Here is a 20,979-nt window from a genome sequence, read left to right on the forward strand (position 1 = left end):
CCATCAGAGTACACTAGAATAGTTGTCTCTTTGTCAATGGCTGCCAATACTACTATCATTTTGGTAAATAACATGGGAGCTAAGGTCAAACAGCAAAGTAGATTAAAGGTCCTAATTACAGGATTAGAAACCTATGACAACAATTGGCTAATACATGTGGGTATTTTGCAGATCCTCTGAAGCAATGAAGTTCCCAGAGCTAACTGCCAACATTACTGACATGGAGGACTCCATTTTGAAATGTTACTTCTATATTCCTGACTTGACAAGCTTCACTTCCAAAACTTGATATAGGTTTTACCTGAACTTGTGCGAATAAGAGAAAGAACTGGAGGAGAGTTATGTAAGTGGGATAAGACAGCAGAACAATGCCATATGTAACAGTTTTAACAGATTTTGCTGCTTGTCAGTCTAACCAAAGACAGAGAATACTTAAATGGCACTCAAGCATCCTGAATGATGTATCTATCAAAAGACAGGAATGGTAGCTAGTTTCAGTGTTAGTACTATTAATGGAAAGTATGCATTCTAAAGCCTTAATTCAGCAAAACACGTAAAGCATGTGCTTAACTTTAAGCATGTGGATAATTCATTGAAGTCAAGGGAACACTCACATGCTTAAAGTTAAGCATGTGCTTAAGTGCTTTGTTGGATCAGAGCCCATGAGATCTGATTGAACAAACTGTTGACAAACTGCATACCGGACAAAATGATGCATAATGCTCCTAACTTTTATAAGAGAAGTAGTTAATTGTATTTTGCTTCTTGTCAAACTGCTGCATTGCATTTAAAATATATTATTTCCTGTTTCATAACAAACAGCAATAATTTAATTGAAGTTCTTATAAAGCTCTACTTAGTTTTTATGTCTACATTTTCAGGGCAGTGTGAATGGAATTGAAGGTACAGGATTCCTATCAGTCTGTTTTCCTGCAAAATAAAGTTACAAAGTATATTATTTTTCCTAAAAAATTTCATACTTACCATCTTCATACAAACAGCACATTTCTGTTCCAGTTGGAATTTTTACAATATTAAGATCTGTTTCTTCCATCGCTGCAGTAGACTCGGAACGTATCTGGGGCTAGTATGGAACATTTTTTCATTAAGGTTGATTAAAAGCTATTGGTTGATTAAATAACAAGAAACTTGTTAAGTTACATTTAAGGTTATTGTGTGAAATTCAAGCAAAGACATAAAACCATCCGTAAAGCCATCAAATACTATAAAAAGTGGAAACTGGAAATTCCATGAACAATTCTGACACCAGCCATGTCTCATTGTTTCTTTGTATTCCCTTGTTTGTCTAGATCAACCTGCTGTGTCTTGTTTTATACTTAGATTGTAAGCTGTTTGGAGTAGGGACCATCTTTTTGTTCTGTGTATGTACAGCACCTAGCACACTGGGGTCTCGGTCCATGACTACAGTTTCTAGGCTCTACAATAACTTCAACATGTTGCAAACAAATACTGAAATATTCTTAATGAGCAGCATTTAAATAACCATAACTCTGTCCTAGTTTTTGTGTTACCATTTTTTGGCCTGATTCAATTTCCATGGAAATAGTATTAATATTTCTTTTGATTTTTTTAGAAGGGGAATGGTCTCTTACAGACCTTTTTAACATTTGTGACAGGGTCAGGCCAGATGGCTACAGGAGAGTGCCGGAAGGCAGGTATATTAGGAGCCCTGTGCAGGCAAGGTATGGACAGCAAGCCCAAGGGCATGGGGAAATTCTGAGATTGAGAGGAATACCCTGGCCCACTGCTAAGTGGAAGCACAGAACCCACCGAGGCAGAGAAGGAGCTCTGTCACAATTGGTGTCAGGGGTGGGATTGTGTGACAGCGCAGCGGACTAAGCCAAAAAAAAAATAGAAAAGGGGGATTTTCTTGTCCTCCCCACAATGGACGAAGTGGTGAGGGCACTAGTATGGGCCACAGCGACTCAGCAGGAGGCCACCTGAGCCCAGATGACAGTCCAGCAGGAATTGATGGGGTTGCAGCACTAGACCACCCAATTGCTGATGAATCAGGCTGCTCAGGACTGAGCCCCCCTGCGAGAGGTGATGGACCAGCTGAAAGCCCTGACCACCCTAGCCTGTGGGCCCAATGAGACGTGAGTCCTAAAGGCCACTGGTTACCTACCAAAGATGACTGCAGAAGACAATGTGGAGGCGTACCTCCTTACCTTTTAAAGGACCGCATTGTGTAAGGCCTGGCCCCAGGACCAGTGGGCCGACATCCTCGCCTCCTTTTTGTGTGGGGAGGCCCAGAAGGCTTACCATGATATGCCTGCAGAAGTCACGTCCGACTACTCCCAATTGAAGGCGGAGATCCTGGCCCAGTTGGGGGTAATAGCAGCGGTGCAGGCCCAGAGGTATCATGAGTGGAAGTACAAACAGAGCAAGCCTCTAAGGTCCCAACTATTTGACCTCACTCACCTCGCACAGGAGTGGCTGCGACCCAAGGCCCATAGTTCCGAGGAGGTTCTGGAGATTCTGGCCATAGACTGGTACACGAGGGGACTGCCACCAGACCTTTGTGCGTGGGTGGGCCAGAATGACCCCTCCTCCTGTGATGAGGTGGTCGCACTGGTGGAGAGACGGATGATGGCCAGGGAACTTTCATGACCACCCAGGGAAGATTCTTTCTGAATCAAATGATGGGCCCCGATCCCAGGAATTTGGACGACCGAGCATCCAGGAAGGTCTAGGTGGGAGAAGAGGGGAGCTGAGGACCAGCCAGGGACCATGAAGGGATGGAGCGACCTGGGCAAAGAGGACTGTGGGCCAGTCCCCCTAGCCCAAAGGACAGGGGGTTGATTAGGACCATGTATAGATGTTATGCATGAGGAGAGTTGTGGCACATAGCAACCCAGTGTCCCAATGCTGATGAGCCCATGCAGTATAACCTGGGGACCTGGGCAGACCCGTGCATCCTAATCCACTTAGTGGGTGTTGCGCTAACACCACATAAATATACAAGGCTGATGAGACTGAATGGGGTAGAGATCACGGCGCTTGTAGACTCCGGGAGTGCTATCCCCCTCATCACAGGGAAGCTAGTGAAATGCAGTCAACTGATGCAGGCCAAACATACAGGGGTAACATGCATCCATGGCAGGGCTGGCTCCAGGTACCAGCCCAGCAAGCAGGTGCCTGAGGCAGCCAAGGGGAAGGGGCGGCACATCTGGCTCTTCGGCGGCAATTCGGTGGCGGGTCCCTCAGTCCCTCTCGGAGAGAAGGACCTGCTGCCGAAGTGCCACCAAAGAAGAAAGTGGCGCAGTGGAGCTGCCGCTGATTGCGATTGCGGCTTCCCCCCGCCGTTTGGGCCGGCAAAAACCCTAGAGCCAGCCCTGGTCCATGGGGCGGTTAGTTATTATCCCACCATCCCAGTAAAGATTGAGATCCAGGGGAACATTACTGGGGTAACAGCAGGGGTGGTCCCTAAACTCCCATACCCCGTACTCATAGGGAGAGATTTCCCAGGGTTTGGAAGCTTGCTCCCACCAGAGGGGTTGGAGGAAGGAGAGGATCCCAAAATTAATGAGTCATACACAGCAGAATGCCACCCTCTGATTTTCTCTGAGATATCTAAGGTCTGTTCCCAGGAGGGTCAGGAAGACCAAGTGGGAAAGGAGGGGAGCTAAGGCCTTGGGAACCCGGATCCTGACCTGGGGCCAGGTTAGTCCTGAGAAAGAGAATTTTGGACGGGACTAGGCGGAAGACCTGAGATATGATAACATCAGGAAGGAGGTGGCTGAGATAGATGGGGTATCCATAGATGAAAACGCTAGGGGACCAGGACCCTACTTCATGATCAAGAAGGATCTCCTGTACCGGATCATACAGATGTAGGGGCAGGAAGTACAGCAGCTCCTGGTGTCACGAAAGCATCTGAGAGTGGTGTTAATCCTTGCCCACAGTCACCTTTTTGGAGGGCACCTAGGGGCAGAGAAGACCCTGGAATGAATCCTATGAAGGTTCTTCTGGCCAGAAATATGTGAAGAAGTTCGGCAGTATTGCGCCTCCTGCCCCGAATGTCAGCAACACAGTCCCCATCCCCACTTGAGGGCACCTTTAGTGCCTCTGCTGATCATAAAGGTCCCGTTTGAGTGGACAGCCATGGACTTAGTGGGCCCCCTGGAAAAGACGACCCAAGGCCACCAGCATGTGCTTGTCGTCCTGGATTATGCCACCCGGTACCCAGAAGCCATTCCCCTGCGGAACACGGCCTCCAAGTCAATAGCCAAGGAGCTAGTGGAGATCTTTGCCCGTGTAGGGCTACCAAAGGAGATACTGACTGACCAAGGGACCTCTTTTATGTCAAAACTGATGAAGGACCTATGTACTCTATTCCATGTACAGGTCTTGCGGACTTCTGTCTACCACCCACACACTGATGGTCTTGTGGAAAGATTCAACAGGACCGTCAAGGCCACGATAAGTCAGGACGAGAAAGACTGGAACACACTATTGCCTTATCTCATGTTTGCCATCCGGGAGGTTCCTCAGGCTTCCACTGGGTTTTACCCCTTCAAGCTATTATATGGGCACCACCCCCGTGGCATATTAGACATAGCCAGGAAGATCTGGGAGGAAGAACCCAACATGGGGAGAAACATAATTGAGCACGTGCATCATATGGGAGCACTTGGAGAAAGCGCAGAAGGCCCAACAAGACCACTATAACCACCAAGCAAAAGTTTGATGGTTCCAACCTGGAGACTGGGTGATGGTATTGGTACCCATGGCAGAGAGTAAGCTCTTGGCCCAGTGGCAAGGGCCCTATGAAGTGGTCAAACCTGTGGAAGAGGTGAACTACAAGGTGTGACAGCTGGGATGCCTAAAACAAGAGCAGGTCTACCATGTCGACCTCCTGAAGTTTTGGCATGCCTGAGAGGCATGCGTAGTCACCCAAGACAACCTGCCCCAGGAAAGCAGCCAGCCCGAGCAGGTGAGGATATCCCATGACTTGATGCCGGATCAAAAGACTGATGGTCAACTGGAACCAGGATGTGTTCTCAACGAGACTGGGCCAGATGACCAAGGCATATCACCACATCCCCACAAACCCCCGGGCCAAGGTGATGATAAAGCCCTATGGGCCCCAGCAGCCAAAAGGGAGGATTGTCAAGGCCAAAGTGAAGAGAATGTTGACATTAGGAGTCATCAGGGAATCCCAGTCAGTGGTCCAGACTGATCGTGCTGGTGCCCAAACTCGATGGCACCACAAAGTTCTGCAACGACTTTTGCCGGCTGAAAGAGGTATCCCAGTTTGATGCATACCCTGTACCCTGCATAGACGAGTTAGCTGACCGACTGGGCAATGCCTGGTTCCTGACCACCCTGGATTTGACAAAGGGTATTGACAGATTCCCCTAGCCAAAGAAGCAAAAGAAAAGACTGCTTTTTCTACCCCAGAGTGGCTGTTTCAGTATACTGTTCTCCCCTTCAGACTCCATGGGGCTCCAGCCACCTTCCAGCGTCTCATGGACAAGCTGTTGCGCCCCCATGCCAGTTATGCTGCCGCATACTTGGACTACGTGATTATCCATACCCCAGACTGGGAGACCCACCAGAAAAAGGTAGAAATAGTGCTGAATACCCTAAGGCATACCGGCCTCACAGCCAATCCTGCCAAGTGTGCCACAGGACTAGCGGAGGCTAAATATCTAGGGTACATTGTAGGGAGAGGCGTGGTAAAGCCCCAACTAAATAAGCTGGAAGCGATCCAAAAATTGGCCCCAGCCAAACCAGAAAAAACAAGTCAGAGCATTCCTAGGCATAGTGGGGTACTACCGGCGATTTATCCCCCACTTCATCACCAGGGCAAGTCCCCTGACAGACCTGGTAAAGGCCCAGGGACCTGACATGATGCGATGGACCGAAGCGGCAGAGGGGGCATTCACAGACGGATGGAAAGCCCTCTGCAGCAACTCTGTGCTCATAGCCCTGGACTTTACTAAAGAATTCATTTTACAGATGGATGCATACGAAGTGGAGTTGAGGGCTGTCCCGTCACAGATGGTCAGAGAAGACGAACACCCAATCCTTTATCTTAGCAGAAAACTCCTTCTGAGGGAAGAGAAATATGCAGCAGTAGGGAGGGAGTGCCTCGCCATTAAGTGGGCCATGGAAACGCTACGATATTACCTGCTAGGTTGGTGATTTGTCCTCGTGACCAACAATGCCCCCCTCCAGTGGATGCAACGGAATAAAGAGAAGAATGCCAGGGTGATCAGATGGTTCTTGTCCCTCCAACCGTTCCACTTCCGCATAAAACACAGAGTCGGAAGCTGCCATGGTGATGCGGATGGCCTGTCCCGGGTACACTGTCTAGTGACCCAAGTTGCCCAACCCCATGGTTGAGCAGGGGGGAGGGGTATGTGACAAGGGCAGGCCAGATGGCTACAGGAGAGTGCTGGAAGGCAGGTATACTAGCCCCTAGATGAGCACTTCCTTTTTCCCTTGGTAACTGAACAGAGGTTGCTCTAGGTTAATTAGGACACCTGGGGCCAATCAAGGGCCTGCCAGAACCTGTTAAAAGCCTCCCCTCCAGCCAGATAGGGGCATGCGATAGGAGTTGTGGGCGGAAAGCACACTACTGGAGAGCTGGGCAGTGCAGATGCTGACAAGCACCAGGAGGGAAAACCTCACAGGTACAGAGGCAAAGGGCAGGTGAAATCCTACCCAATAGGGTGAACAGCCCTTCTGGGCCCTGGAAGTCTGAGGGAAGAGACTTCACTGGAGGGGAGAGACTGAACTGGGTGTTTGCTGCCACCACACCGGGAGGGGCTACCAGAGACTAAGAGTCTCTCCTCCCCCTCCCCCGTCAGGGAGGCCGGGAGGAACCCTGCTCAGGCAAGGTATGGACGGCAAGCCCAGGGGTGTGGGAAAATTCTAAGATAGAGAGGAATACCCCGCCCACCGTTAAGTGGAAGTGCAGAACCCACTGAGACAGAGAAGGAGTTCTGTCACACATTGTAAATAAAAATTTGAGTATTTTGTGTATATTCTTCTATAGTAACAAGTGTGGTGGTTTACTATCAGATGAACAGGGTTTTTTTTTTTTTTTTTAAGGTAATAGGGAAAGTTTTATTCTCTGGTTTAAGGATTATATTTAGTCTATTCTGTACCTTACTCTCTAAGTACAGTTGTGTAATTAGGGGTATAGTGAACTATTTTTCTCAGTAAGAAAAGATTGCTATTTGACATACTTATATACTAAGTCATTGAATACCTAGTAAGTCATTTAATACCTATTTAAGATACAGTACCTACACACTGTTATTTAAATTTTAATATACAGTTCTGAGAGAGAGCTACATGATAAAGGGATACGGTTCCTTAAGAGTTTGTTGCTGTTGCTCATGTCTTGTTAAAAGGGTAGAGCTAAGGTTGTTTAGATGCCTGCCATTGAGAATCATTCTTTTTAAATTTTTTGTCTGTATTAACTGAATATTAAGATGGAGCACTAGAACTGTTTTTGTAACCTTTATATGTCTTTTCTTGAATTACACATAGCAATCTTAACAGTAAATTATTTGTTATTTCATTTTCTAATTTTTACAAAGGACTTATAAATTTTATTGTTAAATGTTATTTAGTGCAATGTTGACCTTAGATATTCTATAGATCTTCTATCATAAACCATTATTCAATATAGACCATTTGTTTAAGTTCTGAAAAAGTAAAAGTTAATATAAATTACAATATTCACAACTACATGTCAAAATGTACACATGTTTAGTGAATTTTCAGATATCTGCAATAAACCAATGTCAGATACAAGTGGTCAAAAGAATCACTAGAACAATGTTTTCATTGTGAAAATCACAGATTTTTTTGACTCCTTGCTATATAAAAATTTTGCTTTTCAAAATTGTCAGAAAATTCTACTATACACTTGTATTATTCACAGAAAAATTTTAAAGTTAAATTTAATTAAAAAAACAGTTACATACCAATGGTGAAAAAGGGAAATATAAACCACCCCTTCGTTCATTTATTTGTCTTGCACCAGTTTCAATATAGAGAGGAACAGCATACTGTAAAACACCAAAAACATACTAAGCATATTTCAAGAAAACATAATTTAAGACCATATATGCTCACAAACAACTAAGCTTCAATAATAAAATACTGAAATAGCATGTAATGTTTTGTTCATCTGACTAAATGGGGAGGTTGCATACAATAATGACACACAAAAGACAGTTCAAATATAGCTAAAGTAAAAAACATCTCTTTTACATGTAGAATTGAATATGTTCACAGCTGGACTTTATATGTGACCTTACGCAATAAACAATATGTATCAGTGCAAAAACCCAATGTATGTGCAACTATTATAATTTAATTTTTAATTGCATCAATGTCAAGAAGTTGAACATTTGGTTTTTACTAGGGCTGTCAATTAATTGCAGTTAACTCACACGATTAACTAAAAAAATTAATTGCGATTAAAAAAAATTAATCACACTGTTAAACATGGGATTTTTGTAGCTGGTATTGCAAGGTATTTACGTGCCAGATATGCTAAATATTCGTATGCCCCTTCATTCTTTGGCCACCATTCCAGAGGACATGCTTCCATGCTGATGATGCTCATTAAAAAAATAATGCATTAATTAAATTTGTGACTGAACTCATTGGGGGAGAATTGTATGCCTCCTGTTCTGGTTTATCCACATTCTGCCATATATTTCATGTTATAGCAGTCTTGGATGATGACCCAGCACATGTTGTTCATTTTAAGAACACTTTCACTGCAGTTTTGACAAAATGTAAAGAAAGTACCAATGTGAGATTTCTAAAGATAGATACAGTACTCGACCCAAAGTTTAAGAATCTGAAGTGCCTTCCAAAATTTGAGAGGGACAAGGTGTGGACCATGCTTTCAGATATCTTATAAGAGCAACACTCTGATGTGGAAACTACAGAACCCAAACCACCAAAAAAGAAAATCAACCTTCTGCTGGTGGCATCTGACTCAGATGATGAAAATGAACATTCATTGGTCTGCACTGTTTTGGATCGTTATCAAGCAGAACCAATCATTGACATGGATGCATGTCCTCTGGAAGGGTGGTTGAAGCATGAAGGGACATATGAATCTTTAGCACATCTGGCACATAAATATCTTGCGATGCCGGTGCCATGTGAACGCTTGTTCTCACTTTCAGGTTACATAAAAAAGAAGCAGGTGGCATTGTCTCCTGCAAATGTAAACAAACTTGTTTGTCTGAGTAATTGGCTGAACATGAAGTAGGACTGAGTGGACTTGTAGACTCTAAAGTTTTACATTATTTAATTTTTGAATGCAGTTTTTTTGTAATTCTACATTTGTAAGTTCAACTTTCATGATAAAGAGATTGCACTACAGTACTTGTAATGGGGGAATTGAAAAATACCATTTCTTTTGTGTTTTTACAGTGCAAATATTTGTAGTCAAAAATAAATCTAAAGTACATTTTGTATTCTGTGTTGTAACTGAAATCGATACATTTGAAAAAATCCAAAAATATTTAAATAAATGGTATTCTATTATTGTTTAACAGTGCGATTATTCGCAATTAATTTTTGTAATCGCTTGACGGCTCTATTTTCACAGCAACTTTAACTCATCTACTCTGCATATTCGCATTAAGGTTCTGATTCAGCAAAGCACTTAATCTTGTAATTCCATCCCTACTCTGGAAAGCATTTTATAACTATAATGGAAAGTGGCTAAGGGTGGGTAGGAGACAGACAAGCTAATTGGTGGCAACTTCTGGTGGCCAGTGCAGGTACTCGCTCTACAGGCGGTTTGGTTCCCTGATAAAAGAGATTTGGAAGTGGATTTAGGAAAAGGCATCACCTGAAGAAGCTGGGGAATGGGGTCGGGGCTTCTAATGTCTGATACAAGAAGGGGACAACCCCCTTTATCCAGCACCTTAGCCTTCATATGAGTTAAGGCCAGTGGGGTCCCAGCAATGGGGTGGGAGCAGGTGTGGAGGGGTGGGGGCTGATGGCAGTCTTCAAACAGGTGGAAATCATTAAGGAAAGAATGATGAACTTCACTGTATGACCTATTGCCAGAGAGTTCCCAGATGAATTACATAATTACAGTTGTGGCCTAATTATCCAATCCCTTGCACCTTGTCTTTCTCCCTGCACATCCAGGACAATGTATGTATGCATTAAGGTTCTGATTCAGCAAAGCAATTAACAATGTGAATAATTCCATCTGTATTCTGCAAAGCACTTAAGCACGTGTTTAAATTTAAGCATGTGAGTAGTTCCACTAATGGAAATTCTCCCTTGCATGTACAGATATGTAACAGCTATCTCATTGCCTGACTGACCTCACCAGGGTTGATTTTACTACCTTTATGTTTGAACTATAATTTAGAGGAATATACTGACATTTTCTGGTTTTATCCATTTCCTTTGAGTTGATAGTGACTGTAGAAGTACTTCCCCATCCGTTAGGATGGACATTTGTAGTTAAAATGAGTCTGGCTCCAACAGAGGCATTCCTTGATATATTCATCAACTGAAGGATTTTCAAACTTATAGTGCCAAGTACTGTTGTTTGAGTGTTAAGACTACTAGTTCTATTGGGAAAGTCCAGTGGAGATGAGAGCTATGGCTGATTACAGATCTGACCAAGCTGAAGAACCAGATCATCAAACCCATCCCTTTTACACTGCCAGAGCAGCACAAATTGGGCAGAGCACACACAACTCTATGGGAATGAAATAAATGTTTTCCCCTTTGTATAAGTTCAGTTGCCAAGCAGTAAGTGAGTCTGACCCAAGTAAGGGACAGCATGTAGTTGCACTGCCTCAGGAGCAGATTAGGGAATGAATTGTGACTCAAAGAGTCACAATTCAATCCCTCATTCCAGAGAGGAAGCAATTTGTGCCAACTCTTTCCCTGATGCAGATTATTATTTCCTCTTTGAGACAGCTCAGCTCAACTGTGTTGGCTAATGTTTTGGGGAGGAGGGAGAGCCAGAGACAAAACTCGTCTAATTCCCCACTGCTGCCCACTGACTACCCACCTACATGTATGGGAGAGAAATTAGTGGCCCTTTGGAATCACAATGTGACCCACAATGGGAATAGCCCACACATGGGAATAACAATCTTACAGACCCTTACTCCCCAATGGTGGGGTCTGGAATCAAGCTGGAATCTTGCTTTCTGTCTCCAGATCAACTCTGAATATTTTATAATGATATTGCTTGTAGTACATAAGCCATTGTGATGATTTGGCATACCTTGTACCCCAGCAAAGGTGATCTCATTTTCATCCACAACATGCACATACAAATTAGGTACACAGAACTGTGTGCACGCAATAAAACCATATTTGAAAATCTGCTTCAATCATTAGAACATAAGAATGACTATATTGTGTCAGATCAATGGTCCATCTAGCCCAGTATCCTGTCTTCTGACAGTGGATGGTACCTGATGCGTCAGAGGGAATGACCAGGACAGGGCAATAATGAAATGATCCATCCCATCATCCAGTCCCACCTTCTGGCAGTCAGACATTTAGGGACACCCAGAGCATAGGACTGCATCCCTGACCATCTTGGCTAATAGTCAGTGATGGACCTATTATCCATGAACTTATCTAATTCTGTTTTGAACCTACTTTTGGCCTTCACAACTTCACCTGGCAATGAGTTCCACTGGTTGTGTGTTGTGTAAAGTACTTCCTTATGCTTGTTTTAGACCTGCTGCCTATTAATTTCATTGGCTGACCAGTAGTTCTTGTGTTATGTGAAGGTGTAAATAACAATTTCTTATTCACTTTCTCACACCATTCATGATTTTATAGACATTTATCATATTCCCCTTACTCATATCTTTTCTATGCTAATAGTCCCAGTCTTTTTAATCTTTCTCCATATGGATGCTGTTCTTTACCCCTAATCATTATTGTTGCCGTTCTCTGTTTTTGTTTCCTGTTCTAAGATATTGTTTTTGAGATGGGGCAACCAGAACTGCATGCAGTATTCATGGCATGGGCGTACCATAGATTTATATAGTGGCATTCTGATATTTTCTGGCTTATCTATTCCTTTCCTAATGGTTCCTAACATTTCGTTAGTTTTTTTAATTGCCACTATACTCTGAGCAGATGTTTTCAGAGATTATCCATGATGACTTCAAGATCTCTATCTTGAGTGGTAACAGCTAATTTAGACCCCATCCTTTTGTATGAATAGTTCAAATTATTTTTTGCACTATGCATTACTTTGCATTTATCAACAATGAATTTCATTTGTCATTTTGTTGCCCAGTCACCCAGTTTTGTGAAATCCCTTTGTAACTCTTCGCAGTCTGCTTTGGACTTAACTATCTTGAATAATTTTGTATCATCTGCAAACATTGCCACTTCACTCTTTACCCCTTTTTCCAGATCATTTATGAATATGTTGAACATCACTGGTCACAGTACAGATCCCTGAGGTACACCACTATTTACCTTTCTCCATTCTGAAAATGGACCATTTATTGTTACCCATTGTTTCCTGTCTTTTCAGCAGTTATTGATCCATGAGAGGACCTTCCCTCTTATCCCATTACTGCTTAGTTTGCTTAAGAGCCTTTAGTGAGGGAACTTGTCAAAGGCTTTTTGAAAGTCTAAGTATACTATATTGACTATATTAGTCTATAAGGTGCCACCAGATTCTTTGTTGCTTTTTACAGATCCAGACTAACACGGCTACCCCTCTGATATATTGACTGGATCACCCTTGTCCACATTTGTTGACCCCCTAAAGATTTCTAATAGATTGGTGAGACATGATTTCCATTTACAAAAGACTCTTCCCAAACAAATCGTGTTCATCAATTTGTCTGATAACTCTGTTCTTTATTATAATTTCAACCAATTTGCCTGATATGGAAGATAGGCTTACTGGCCTGTAAGTGCCAGGATCACTCCTGGAGCCTTTTAAAAAAATCAATGTTACATTAGCTGTCCTCCAGTTATCTGGCACTGATATGTTACATACCACAGTTGGCAGTTCTGCAATTTCATATTTGAGTTTCTTCAAAACTCTTGGGTGAATACCATTAGGCCCTGGTGACTCACTACTGTGTAATTTATTAATTTGTTCCAAAACCGCTTCTACTAACACTTCAATCTGGGACAATTCCTCAGATTTGTCACCTAAAAAGAATGGCTCAGGTGTGGGAATCTCCCTCACACCCTCTCTGCAGTGAATCACTTTTGTATCTTTCTTATTCTTGCTTTTGGATTTGCTTGGCTTCATAATATAAGTCTATTACTAGGCTTTGCAGTGTTAGAAGGTCCAAATACCTTCCACTAAAAACAAAACATTAAAAAACAATCAATTGCATAGTTGTTTTTACATACGGGTTGATTGAGGGATGCATGGTTAAATGCTGCTGCCTGACGGTACAAAGTATGTCTAAGAAACATCTCATCCTTAATGGCATGCAGGCTGAAAAAAAAGAGTCTTTATGTTAAATTAAAAATGTAAACATACATAGATTATAATGTAGGATGTCATTGCGAATAATTACAATTGATGAATTAGTTAAATATATCTCTATATATCTTGCATTAAAAACTTTCTATTTCCCTTTAGATTACACATGATGCTGTGAAGAATTCTGTGATATTATATGTTAAAGTATTTTAATATATTTTAATTATGCAAATAAGTACATTTGTGAATATGGCAGCTCCCTTTTGGAAGACTTGAGGACCTTAACATATACAACAAAAAACAAACAAACAAGCAAAATAAAAGCTATGATTAAGGGCTTGTCTCCATAGAGAATTAGTGTGTGCCAATCCACTGTGTGAATGTACAGTGTACTAATATGCTGTGCAGTCGCTTGCTATGGAGACAAGCCCTAAACACCTTGCCCTCCCATAAGATGATCAGAGCCAACACAGAGTACAGAAAATACTTTCATTAAAAAAATGAAAATAACAAGAGAAAGAAAAGAACAGATCGAGTTAAAAATGGAAAAATGTAAAGAAAACTTTTGTGCATCTTCTATTTTTAAAATACGGTACTGCTTTTTAATACAACAGAAGGAATATGAAGACATATTTTACGTAAATGACTATATGACTCATGATGTTTGCTGTACTTGCAGAAAGAACTGAAATAATGGGATGTGACATTCTGCTAACCCCTCTCACATGGTATGACAAATACATCTTTTTACTGACCAGCAAGAAACAATTCTCATGTGGGTTCCTTTTACAAGCCTCAAGCTTAACAATAAAGCAAACACACAGGAGAGAATGAGAGCAAAAAGTCAATAAATATTCAGCAATCAGTTGTGTGTATTGCTAGATATATACACTAAATGTACTGATACAATACCATCAGGGCCGGTGGAAGGATGTTTAGTGTCCTAGGAGAAACTTCCACCTTGCGCCCCTCCCCCCGTCCCCGAGCCCCAGCCCTGAGGCGCCCCCCCCTGCGGCAGCTCCCCACCCCCACCCTGAGGCACCCCCCCCACGGCAACTCCCCACCCTGAGGCACCCCCTCCCACCCCAGCTCACCCCTGCCCCGTCTCCTCCCCAGCACGCCGTCGCTGCTTCACTTCTCCCACCTCCCAGGCTTGCAGCGCCTAAGCTGATTGGCGCCACCAGCCTGGGATGCGGGAGAAGTGAAGCAGCCAAGGCGTGCTCAGGGAGGAGGCGGGGCAGGGAGTTCCCCTGCGTGCCGCCCCCCCCCCTGCTGCAGGCGGCCCTCCCCACGCTCCATTGCCCCAGCTCCCTCTGCCTAAATGGCGGTGGCGACCGGGGCGGCCGAAGATCCGGCCACTGCGATTGCTGCCGAAGAAAATGGCGCCCCCCAAATCCTAGTGCCCTAGGCGACCGCCTAGGTCGCCTAAATGGTTGCACCAGCCCTGAATACCATACTCTGTGGAGTTGAAAAATCCTTGAGGAACAGAACACATTCACAGCTTTAAAATATCAACCTTTATAAAATTATTGTAATTTTATCTCGTAGCCCCTCCCAAGGGGCAGTGCCCCCCTCAACTCCTTCCCACTGAAGAACTGAAGTTCTGATGCAGAGTGTAACACATGCAGTGGGTATATAGCCATGCAATACTTACTGTATAATGATAATTAAAGGAAAAAGGCATAAGGAACTGATAGCAGAAATGTATGAGACCTATAGGCATAGAACTATAAGAATGGCTTAAGCAGTTACGATAGTATAAGGCCTTACAGCTTGAGTAAGAGTAGTTGCTAAATAAGTTAGCATAAGTAAGTAAACTAACAATGACCTTAAGTCACAAGATGACACAAAATTTTGTTTAATTGTTTTGCAAAATCACAAGTGTTGCAAACTGCTGATAGGTAATCCCAAGATGCTAATTTATACCAGTTTGGGATATTTTTAGTTAAGGACATCAGCAGATGTCTGGTTACAAGAATGACATGGTAACTAATTGACATATGTTCTAATAAGCTTGAGGTAAAAGGATTAATAACCTTTGGGAGAAGAGCATCCCAACATGAGTAGAGTGAAGAATTACAAATAAGAAAAAGGCACTGAAACTCCTACTGAACATACATTAGGTATAGTATTGTCAGTATAACACATTATAACAGCTGTATCCTGGCCTGTGTGCCTGGAGAGATGCCAGGATGGTGACTACTGATGATGGTGAGGGGGAAGATGAGGAAAATAACTAACAGTCCAGGTTGTTTTGCAAGGGATGGGGTAAGTATATGGACACTCAGCTCACTCTGCATCATTTCTATTTGCTATGCTGGGTTTGAGTGTTTGTGAATTTGCTAACTGTATTAAAAACAAATTATTATAAATATAGTGTGATTTCCTAAGTGTGAGTGTTGCAACTGTGAACATCAGGGCTCCCAACTGAACAGTAATTCTGGTAATACAGGGCCTGATCTTGGGGCAATAACCTACCAAATTTCAGAGTGCTAACTGGGGAAACTACATCGCTAATATAATCAATATACAATCAACAGATCAGGCAACCAGAGGAAATGAAGGGTGGGCCATGGAATACACTTCTCTACCCACATCTCCAAAAACAACAACAGTTGTAATAGCATAGTCAGGGGTGCTGGAACAATTTTTATAGTGGGGGTGCTGAAAGCCATTGAACCAAACTGTAAACCCTATATATAATGGAAACCATTTCAAGCCAGGGGTTGCTGCAGCATCCCCCGCACTCCTTGTTCCAGCACCTATGAGTATAATGTTTGGTAAAAATATGCACTGAAGACCAGGTAGCAGCCCTGAAAATATCCAATACAGAAACATCACTGAGGAATGTGGACAAAGCCACTTGGCCCCTCATTGAATGAGCCACCAATCTCTGTGGACATGTGGTGGTGTGGTCTAAGCTATCCCATATGCCGTTATAATGCAGGTGGTGGTCCAACCAGAAGTTGTCTGTGGAGAGACTGCCTGACCCTTCACCCAATCCACATAGGAGACAAAAAGCCATGGTGATGAACAAAATGGTTTAGCCCTTTTCAGATAGCATGCCAAGCATCGTCTCGCATCCAATGTATGAAGGCACTGTTCATCTGCACTTGAGTGTGGCTTAGGAAGGAATACAGGTAAGTATATTGGTTGGTTAAGGTGAAACTGTGAAAACACTTCAGAATTTTTTTTGGATGCGGCCTTGGGCCACTTTGTCTCGGAAAAACTGCATATACGGAAGCCCTGTCATTAGGCCCTGCAGTTCCTTATTCTCCTTGTGGATGTTAGGGTAGTAAGAAAAGCTGTCTTTCAGTAATGGATGGACAGAGAGCAAGTTGCAAGGGGCTCAAATGGAGGTTCCAGGAGGGCAGCCAGTATTTATGGTCTCACAACAGAACCATTTTTTTCAGACATGGAAAGAGACAGACAACACATTTCAGAAATCTGACTACATGTAGTTGGGGAAAAAATTACTTTCCTTGTATCGGAGGATTGAATGCCGAAATCACTGCTAAGTGGACCTTCAATGACCTGAGACGCAGACCTGCGGACTTAAGATGTAACAGGTAATCCAAAAGGTCCTGAATGCAGGCTAATCTTCGCTGAATTCCTTGACCCAGTGACCAAACTGAAAACCACTTCCACTTGTCCAAATAGGCAGTCCTAATAGAGGGTTTTCTCCTTTTAATTAGGACTTGCTGAACTGATTCAGAACATCATCCTTCCTCCTCGTCTACGCCAGGAGATGCAGACTGCTCAGTGCTGGATGCCAAATCTGACTGTGGTTTGTCAGTAGGTCGAGAAGGAGAGTGAAGAGTTCTGGGACACTGAACAGATAGAGTGAGAAGGTCAGAGAACCAACATTGTCTTGGCCACGAGTATCAGTTTTGCATGATCCATCTTCAGTTTGAGAATAATCTCAGAGATGAGTGGGACTGGGGGGAAAGCATACATCAGTGCCGATTCCCAATTCAAATGAAAGGCATCAGTTAAAGAGCTTGGACTGAGACCCACTGGAGAGCAGAACTGACTGCACTTCTGTCACAAACAAGTTGATTGTTGGAATGTCCCATTCTCTGAAGACAGACCGCAGAACAGTGCTCTTAATGGACCATTCATGATTCTGGGAGAAATTCTCGCTGAAGTGATCAGTCACCTGATTCTGAGCACTCAGTAAGTGTAAGACTGTGGGAATGATGTCTTCCTTGATGCAAAAGTGCCAAAACTTTATTGCTTCCTAGCAGAGCTGATTGGAGTGGGCTCTGGAAATTTCCATTACTTGCATCTGAAGAAGTGAGGTTCTTACCCACGAAAACTTATGCTCCCAATACTTCTGTTAGTCTTAAAGGTGCCACAGGATCCTCTGTTGCTTTGTTCAACAGAAAATCCCTTGAACTTGTAGAGTCTAGTAGGGCCCTAATGACTCAAGATTTTGTGTTAGAATTAATGCTTACTTTCCTTTGTTCAAAACCAGTCCCAGCTGATTGAAGAGATGTAGTGTGAACTGGGTGTGATGGAGGACTTGTTCTTTGGACTTGCCCCTGAATAACCAATCATCCAGGTGAAGAAAAATATGAATTCCCAGCCTCCTGAGACAGGCTGCCACTACCACCATGCATTTGGTACAGCATGGTCTAATGACAAGTCAAAGGGGAGGACTATGTATTGACAATGTTGACCTGTGACTACAAATCTCAGAAACTTCCTGTTGATTGGGAAAATTGCCACACAGAAGTAGTTGTCCTGAAGACTGAGGGCAGCAAACCAGTCACTGTGCTCTAACAAGGGGAGAATTGTAGCTTAGATTACCATATACAATCTCATATATTTGATGCATTTGTCCAGATCTTGGAGGTCCAAAATAAGTCTAATTCCTCCTTTGGCTATGGGGACCAGGAAGTAACGAGAGAAGAATCCCTTTTCCCGACACTGAAGGGGAACCTCTTCTATGGCTCCTGAAGCGCACAGTCTGGATCTGCTGTAAGAGCAGTGGCTAATGAGAGGGGCCCCTGAAAAGGGATGGGGTAGGAGGATGGGAAGGGAGAATGGACAGAAATTGGATGGCACAACCCTATCCCCAAGTGCTGAGGATCCACTTGTCTGTGGTTATTGTTTCCCAAGTGCTGTAGACGCATAGGTGTCAGTTTCCTCAGATCCCCTGGGATGCTTGACCCATGCTCCATTCCAGGCCCTGCCCCACTCCACCCCTTCTCCCAAGGCCCCACCCCACCTCTTCCCGCCCCTGCTCTGCATCAGCTCTGTCTCTTCCCACCCCACCTCTTCCTGCCCCATTTCGCTCCCTCCCTTGAGCACACCCCACCCTCTCTGCCCCCCTCCCTCCCAAGCACCTCCTGCACACAGCTGAATAGCTGATCTGCAGTGGGCAGGAGACACTGGGAGGGAGGGGGAGGAGCTGATCAGCAGGGCTGCTGGTGGGTGTGAGGCACTGGGGGAGAAGGGGAGAAGTTGATCCACAGGGCTGCTGATAGGTGCTGAGCACCCATTATGTTTTTTCCATGGGTGCTCCAGCCCCAGAGCACCCACGGAGTCAGCACCTATGTGTAGAAGTGAAAGAACCTGTCCCCAAATGGAGGAGACATGGTTGGGAAGTTTACAACTGGAATGCTGCCCTTGATAGGAGAGTCAAATTGTCTGCTTGCCCAAAGCTGGTGGACGACAGGCTGGCTGGTGAACCAGATGGCCTTCTCCTCTGTGATTTGTGTTCTTCCTAGAGAAGTCTTGATGTCTAGCAGGATGAGATGGCTACTGAAAGTGCCACTTGGAAAGGTATTTCTGCTTCTGTTGCAGACTTCCATAATGGTGCCTCTTTAGTGCTGGGTTATAAGCCCCCCAGTGAATGCAAAGTAGCTTGAGTCCTTAAAATAATGTGATGTCTCAAGAGTTTTTTTCAGAAAACAAAAACTGACCATCAAAAGGTAAGTCCTGTATGCTTTGTTGGACTTCAGGAGCTATACCAGAGTTCTGTAGCCACAAAGCTCTTCTCATTGTTACAGCTAAGGCCATAATCTTGCAGGAGACATCCACTATGTCCAGTGCTGATTACAGTGATGTCTTTGCCACTAGATGGCCTTCTGCAATGAAAGCCTTAAAACTCTTCCCTGAAGGATTCTGTCAACTCATGTATAAATCTGGGCATAGCCTCCCAATTTACGATGTCATATTTTGATAACAGCACATGCTAATTAGCAATGTGTATTTGTAAAGACAAGGTTGAATACATTTTTTCTTTCCATTAAATGTAATGTTTTAGACCTTTTGTCTTTAGGTGTTTACTTCTATCTTCCCGCATGTAACCACTCATTTGCCACCATTATGACAAGAGAGGGTTAGGTGCTGGATGTGAGTAGATACACTCAAAACCCTGCAGAGGGTCATACTACCACTTTTCAGTATGCTGTACTATTGACAGTAAGGAAGCTGGTATATGCCACAAAACCTTTGTGGGTTCCAAGTGCTTCATTTCTAGGGAGAGCTTCCCTCCCAGGAGTCAATGACTGGACACTGTCTACCAAAGCGGTAGCCACTAACCTCAGGAGATCTTGATATAACTTAAAGTCTTCATGCACAGGAGAAGATGAATCCAATATAGTGGAATCATCTGGTGAAGAAGATGAAGAAGGAAGCCAGTCCAATGGAATTTGCTGTGACTTGCTCTTGCAGTAAAAGCTCAGACTGTATCAGCTCAGGAGGAACAATATCAGTATGCATCTCCAGCCTCAGTGGGTTGGGAAGAGAAACAGCAGGAAGGTTGTGTGACCGTGCTCTGGAATAAGCCCAGAATTTGGACCTTGAAGATTGAAGAACATCCTAAGTGTTCCATGAAGACCACTGAGGGAAATGATATGGAACTGGTGGCTGATAGGTACTGGGCTGGAACCCCTATCTCTACTGCAAGAATGGTGTGGGTCCTGATACTGATAGTTAGAGCAAATACAAATTTTGTGTCCGCACAGGGGTCTGCAGCACACAGTCATCTGAATGGAGCAGCTGTCACCCAGCCCGCAGACTCCAGTTTGGCTCTCTGAATCACGCAGCAGCGGGCTGTGATATGTGACAATAGTCCACTGGGCATTCTGGGAGTTGTAGTCCCCAGCTTGCTCAGACAGAGGTAAACTACAATTCCCAGAAGGGAGCATGACTGTGTGCTCTGATGCGTGTGTTAGAGCCAACACAGCTGCATAGGAGTGTCCGAGGCCCCCACTGCGAGGGCGGCGCTGCACATGAGGGCTCAGGATGTAGCCTCTCTTCCTGGAGTAGGGTAGGAGGTATGGTGGGGGAGGAGCAGGTGGTGGGATAGAGAGTCTCTGGGGAGACATGAGGGGCGGTTGGGAGGCGGGGGCTTGGCACAGCCCTGCGTCACTTATGCGTAGTGACCTGTGGAGCTGTTAGTAGAGCCCTACAAATCTGAAAATTTTGCAGCTCGCAGATTGGATGAGGATACAAAAAACTGTAGGCCTCTATTGATGGTAATGTCCCAGAGATCTCGAAGACTT

The 20,979-nt window shown here is 44.0% G+C and overlaps 1 protein-coding gene and 1 long non-coding RNA gene across 8 annotated transcripts in view; one reads left to right on the plus strand and one right to left on the minus strand.

The window, feature by feature from the left end:
• The window catches only part of LOC128832958 (uncharacterized), a 107,996-nt gene that overhangs the window by 26,980 nt on the left and 60,037 nt on the right, over positions 1 to 20,979 (plus strand). The window lies entirely within an intron of this gene.
• C2H10orf67 (chromosome 2 C10orf67 homolog) overlaps positions 1 to 20,979 on the minus strand; it is a 118,738-nt gene that overhangs the window by 18,150 nt on the left and 79,609 nt on the right. For all 7 annotated transcript variants that reach the window (XM_054020692.1, XM_054020689.1, XM_054020693.1 and 4 more), the window contains 3 exons: positions 13,387 to 13,474; positions 7,968 to 8,051; positions 985 to 1,084 (listed from right to left, as the gene is read on the minus strand). In XM_054020692.1, coding sequence (XP_053876667.1) covers positions 985 to 1,084; positions 7,968 to 8,051; positions 13,387 to 13,474 — 272 coding nt within the window. The remainder of the gene's footprint in view (positions 1 to 984; positions 1,085 to 7,967; positions 8,052 to 13,386; positions 13,475 to 20,979) is intronic.

The sequence above is a fragment of the Malaclemys terrapin genome, chromosome 2, assembly GCF_027887155.1.
Source record: "Malaclemys terrapin pileata isolate rMalTer1 chromosome 2, rMalTer1.hap1, whole genome shotgun sequence".
Taxonomy (NCBI): Eukaryota; Metazoa; Chordata; order Testudines; family Emydidae; genus Malaclemys; species Malaclemys terrapin.